Raw genomic sequence first — 5,712 nt, forward strand, 5'->3', positions numbered from 1 at the left:
CTCAGGAAAGGGCACAAAGGTCGGGGTCTGAAGGGCCCTCTACGAAAGGTGCGACGCCTCCGTGGAGGGTCAAATGCCAGACGGCGTTCCAGTGCAGTCCGCTCAAATTTTTTTTCTTGGAACAAAATCTGTGTTGAAACGCATCTCGAATGGATGCCACCCAGGTTGGCAGAATATGAATGAAAAAGAAAGGCCTATTGGAATGTCCGATGAGCACGGCCATTACAACAATGGCCATTGTGTCTGTAGAGTATCATAGCGGTCCGGCCTCAGAAGATGAAGGCACAACCCACATGCGGGATGTTTTGCGAGATTATTCTCATCCTTCTTCATTCTGTTCCTCGCCTTACTCATAGTTGCTTCAAGATCGGTGCCGGTCTGCAGTAATAAAGTTTGTTCAGCTATGCTACGTCGAGACCTTGCACGTATATGAGGTGCCTTAGTACCATATGCTATCACCGGGCAAATGGCTGGGTGTGATTCTGACTTCGTCATTCTAGAATTCACGAAGTATACAGAGCGTCTCTAGCCTCGAGAGCCACTCGGGAGGCTCCGCAGCTGCTTTCTGGATGGCCAGAAAGCTGTCCATTCTTTCCCGAAAATAAATTCGGGCAGGTTGTGCGTCTTTGTCACAATAATAGCCTGCCATTCTGGAGCGCCATATACAGTGGAGGCCCAAGAGCATTAGGAGATCAAATGACGACGACAGTGCCTTATGTACATAGTATTTTGTGTGGTTTTTGTTGAGTGTTTTTTGGTTAAATGTTATGAGCCAAAGCCAGGCAATAAAGAAAAAAAATGGCTGGGTGTGAACGCACTCAGCAACTGTGCGGTAGGTGGTCAGTCATGGCTGTCGGCGGGTTGCGGGACCCCCTTAGTAGTTACCCTAGTGCTCAGGAAAGGGCACAAAGATCGGGGTCTGAAGGGCCCTCTACGAAAGGTGCGACGCCTCCGTGAAGGGTCAAATGCCAGACGGCGTTCCAGCGCGGTCCGCTCATATTTTTTTTCTTGGAACAAAATCTCTGTTGAAACGCATATCATTGGATGCCACCCAGGTTGGCAGAATATGAATGAAAAAGAAAGGCCAATTAGAATGCCCGATGAGCGCGGCCATTACACCAATGGCCATTGTGTCTGTAGAGTACCATAGAGGTCGGCCTCAGAAGATGAAGGCACAACCCACATGCGGGATGTTTTGCGAGATTATTCTCAGCCTTCTTCATTTTGTTCCTCGCCTTACTCATAGTTTTTTTTCTTTATTGCCTGGCTTTGGCTCATAACATTTAACCAAAAAACACTCAACAAAAAACACACAAAACGCTATGTACATACGACACTGTCGTGGTCAGCCATCATGAGTCTGGCTTCGTCATACTAAAATTCACGAAGCATACAGAGCGGCTCTAGCCTCGAGAGCCACTCGGGAGGCTCCGCAGCGGCTTTCTGGATGGCCAGAAAGCAGTCTATTCTTTCCCGAAAATAAATTCGGGCAGGTCGTGCGTCTTTGTCACAATAATAGCCTGCCATACTGGAGCGCCATATACAGTGGAGGCCCAAGAGCATTATGAGGTCAAATGGTACCCCATCCTCATTGTCAGTGCTTAAATAACGAATTCCCTGCGCGTCAAGTGGTAGCCCTTTCTTTATTGTCCTTTGTAACACGTCCCAAAAATAAACCCCTTCCCAGCAATGCAAAAAAACGTGGTCTATTGTTTCGGGCTGTTTACAAATTAAGCAGTTCGATCCCCACGGTAAAAATAAATCCTTTCCCTCCAAAAACTTTTTAACTGGTAGTGTCCCGGTGTGTAGCTTAAAAAAGAAGGTCTTTACTCCTGGTGGCACCTGCACTTTCTTCACCCTTTTTAAAACATCAGCTCCCGGACCTCCACAGTACAAGGCTCTGTACATGGGCTCTGGGAAAACAATATCACAAAGATCATGGTACAACTTTTTTCTTTTAGTTTTATACAAATAATCGCTGGAAAAACGCGCTGAAAGAAACCTAACACTTGCTACAGTCTCTTTGTAGTAACCAAAAATTCCACCCGCGACCTGTTCTCTGGAAACAACAAACTCGGGCAGCAATCGCCGCAGTCTCACCTGGCTCACGGTGCGCAAGAACGGGTCTGAGACATCGCGAAAAAACAAAAAACGGTTCACCAGCTGCCTTAAAAAGAAGTGCCCTAGCCCCAGGCCCCCGTCTTTCACCCGCGGAACAGGTTTGTTCGGCTGCAACGTTCCCATCCGGAAGCCCATATGAAGACGGCAAAAATCCGGTGTAGCTTTTGAATGTTCACCCGAGAGCAATGCAAAACCTGCATGACATAGCAGAGCTTGCTAATAAAAAAAGATTGCATAGTTGCTTCAAGATCGGTGCCGGTCTGCAGTTATACAGTTTGTTCAGCTATGCTACGTCGAGACCTTGCACGTATATGAGGTGCCTTAGTACCACATGCTATCACCGGGCAAATGGCTGGGCCACTCGGGAGGCTCCGCAGCTGCTTTCTGAGCCGCTCTGTATGCTTCGTGAATTTTAGTATGACGAAGCCAGACTCATGATGGCTGACCACGACAGTGTCGTATGTACATAGCGTTTTGTGTGTTTTTTGTTGAGTGTTTTTTGTGTAATTGTTATGGGTCAAAGCCAGGCAATAAAGAAAAAAAAATGGCTGGGTGTGAACGCACTCAGCAACTGTGCGGTAGGTGGTCAGTCATGGCTGCCGGTGGATTGCGGGACCCCCTTAGTAGTTACCCTAGTGCTCAGGAAAGGGCACAAAGGTCGGGGTCTGAAGGGCCCTCTACGAAAGGTGCGACGCCTCCGTGGAGGGTCAAATGCCAGACGGTGTTCCAGCGCCGTTCGCTCAAATTTTTTTTCTTGGAACAAAATCTGTGTTGAAACGCATCTCGAATGGATGCCACCCAGGTTGGCAGAATATGAATGAAAAAGAAAGGCCTATTAGAATGTCCGATGAGCACGGCCATTACACCAATGGCCATTGTGTCTGTAGAGTACCGTAGAGGTCCGGCTTCAGAAGATGAAGGCACAACCTTCATCTTCTGAGGCCGACCTCTATGGTACTCTTTTTTTTTCTTTATTGCCTGGCTTTGGCTCATAAGATTTAACCAAGAAAAACTGAACAAAAAACACACAAAACACTATGTACACACGACACTGTCGTGGTCAGCCAGCATGAGTATGGTACTCTACAGACACAATGGCCATTGGTGTAATGGCCGTGCTCATCGGGCATTGTAATTGGCCTTTCTTTTTCGTTCATATTCTGCCAACCTGGGAGGCATCCATTCGAGATGCGTTTCAACACAGATTTTGTTCCAAGAAAAAAAATTTGAGCGGACCGCGCTGGAACGCCGTCTGGCATTTGACCCTACACGGAGGCGTCGCACCTTTCGTAGAGGGCCCTTCAGACCCCGACCTTTGTGCCCTTTCCTGAGCACTCGAGTAACTACTAAGGGGGTCCCGCAATCCACCGGCAGCCATGACTGACCGCCAACAGCGCAGTTGATGAGTGCACTCACACCCAGCCATTTATTTTTCTTTATTGTCTCGCTTGAGCCCACATTTAACCAAAAAACACAACAAAAACACACAAAACGCTATGTACATACGACACTGCCGTGGTCAGCCAGCACCACTTCATATAGGTGCAAGGTCTCGACGTAGCACAACAGAGAAAACTGTGTAACATCTGACCGGAGCGGATCTTGTAGAAACTGTAAGGCGAAGGAGTAAAGGACGATAGTTGAGAATCATTCCCACACCTGTCCAACATCTCGCCAGTCCCCCGCCTTGACTGTGCCATTGCTTTAGAGGCAACAACAGCAGCCTAGCCAGCTGTACATGGACGCAGCACTCTTGCTGCTCTGCAGAGGAAAATACGAACCGGTGGTGTATAAGGTGCATATACTTTGCAAGGCATATCCTGCAAATTTCATTAATAAAATTCACAAAACGAAAGTTTTTCATCCGAATTCAAGCCGTATCTGTGTGAACACGGTTCAATCCTAAGCTATATTCCTTAGAACTGCTGATATAGCACATTGGAGAGAGTTGATAACGTCACTTTGGACAACAAGTGAAAGCCCCCGTGCCTACACCGCGCTGTAGAGCCAGTCAAATGTTTAGGGGAATCCGCCAAGGTGGAGTAGGAGGTGGCGCCGACGAATGAGAGACCAGGACGACAAGTTTGACAGTCCTGACGAGATTTCCCGCGCTGCGAATTCCTTATCGTGCGTCTTGGTTGTGCGGTGAATTGGCGGGTCATTGTTTTCTGTACATGACCTCACTGGCTGCGCTGTATAAGAAGGTTGATAGCAGCGGCGCAGCCTTCAAACCAGCTGTGCCTGCGGTTGGGCGTTTTCTTCAGTACCTCCCGTTGCGTTCGTCACAATTGACGGCTCGACCAAATAGAGCGTTACAAAATACCAGCCCCAGTTGAAGGGGAAGCTCTATGGGACGGGTTTGACTTAGAAAAAAATAAGTGGGCCTAAAAAGCAGAAAAAGGAGTGATTTTTGAAACAGGTCCATATTGTGGCACTCCTCGTGAGGGAAACAGGAGTTGGCTAACCGTTCTACCACAAAGTTAACGCCTGTCCTGCCGTGCTTTCTTTCTGTTGGCTGTGCATATGGTGATGAGCGATGTGCCAGTTAACTCAGAAATCTGCGAGTGTGCGCACTATTTCGTATGTACAGAAATCTGCATTTTTTAATGCAATAAATATTATGGAGCAGCGCAGTAAAAATAAAGCAGGCAGTTAAAATGTGCATCTCTCCTTCATTGTAATCCGTTTGTTAGCCACCACAACGCCGTAGTCGGTGTGGCCGGCGTTGTCCGGATGACGCTTCATGGCCGCACGATCTCGAAGAACCAGTGAAAGACGGCGTTGGCCCGCTTCTCGTTCTCCAGGGGCAGTTCGACGCGTCTCAGGAAGCAGCGCTGCGGAATCGCATGGTTCATCATGAGTGTCTCGCTTGGACATTGCGAATTTTTTCCTACTGCTATTCGGCTCTTTCTGTGTGCCGACGTTCCTGCAGCTACCTCTGTGTATCTAATTGCTCATACAATCGTCCTTCTCTACGCCTGTGGCTGATACAATTAAAGGTACTAAAAAGTCCAGCTAGATTAAGAGGTTAGTACGCCTAGATAGCAGATATGTCGTTTCTTACAGAAAACAAAACTTGTATAAGCCAAAAATATTACCTTAAACCAAAAGGCGTGTACCGATGCCCCTCTAGAATGGCGGCTATAGCGCGCACTCAACCGAATTCTTCGCTTTCAGGTAAATTTCGACAATACTGCTCTTGAAAGGTAATCTATAAATTCAGCAAAGTTAATTGTTTCCGCAAATAGTTACTTTCTGTGCCCATTTAAAAGTAGCAGTATGAATTCCAATAGACGAGCACAATTATGTTTCCCTTTGATACGACCCTAAGTCTGCGGCAAGGAGAATGAGCAAGCCGCAGAATGGCGGGAAAATTCGCGCTGCTGCGGCGTCTCCGATGCAAGCGCAACTGGAATCAAAAATTAGAAGACCGAAATTTCTACTTCTGCGATAAAGTCAGTGCCGAGGTACGACAAGAACTGCTATCTACGCGATACTGTAGAAAATGATTTCTTGGATTCGATATAATTTTTTCTGATGGCAAAATTTGGTCCAAGCAAATGGCGCAGAAACTTTCATATTTGGTTCGAT

At 47.3% G+C, this 5,712-nt stretch overlaps 1 protein-coding gene across 2 annotated transcripts in view; it reads right to left on the bottom strand.

The window, feature by feature from the left end:
• Positions 1-4,600: 4,600 nt before the first annotated feature.
• LOC144118557 (uncharacterized) overlaps positions 4,601-5,712 on the bottom strand; it is an 18,684-nt gene continuing 17,572 nt past the window's right edge. For both annotated transcript variants that reach the window (XM_077651466.1, XM_077651465.1), the window contains exon 6: positions 4,601-4,955. In XM_077651466.1, the coding sequence (XP_077507592.1) occupies positions 4,863-4,955 (93 nt within the window). In that variant the 3' untranslated portion in view covers positions 4,601-4,862. The remainder of the gene's footprint in view (positions 4,956-5,712) is intronic.

This window comes from Amblyomma americanum, chromosome 2, assembly GCF_052857255.1.
Source record: "Amblyomma americanum isolate KBUSLIRL-KWMA chromosome 2, ASM5285725v1, whole genome shotgun sequence".
Lineage (NCBI taxonomy): Eukaryota > Metazoa > Arthropoda > Arachnida > Ixodida > Ixodidae > Amblyomma > Amblyomma americanum.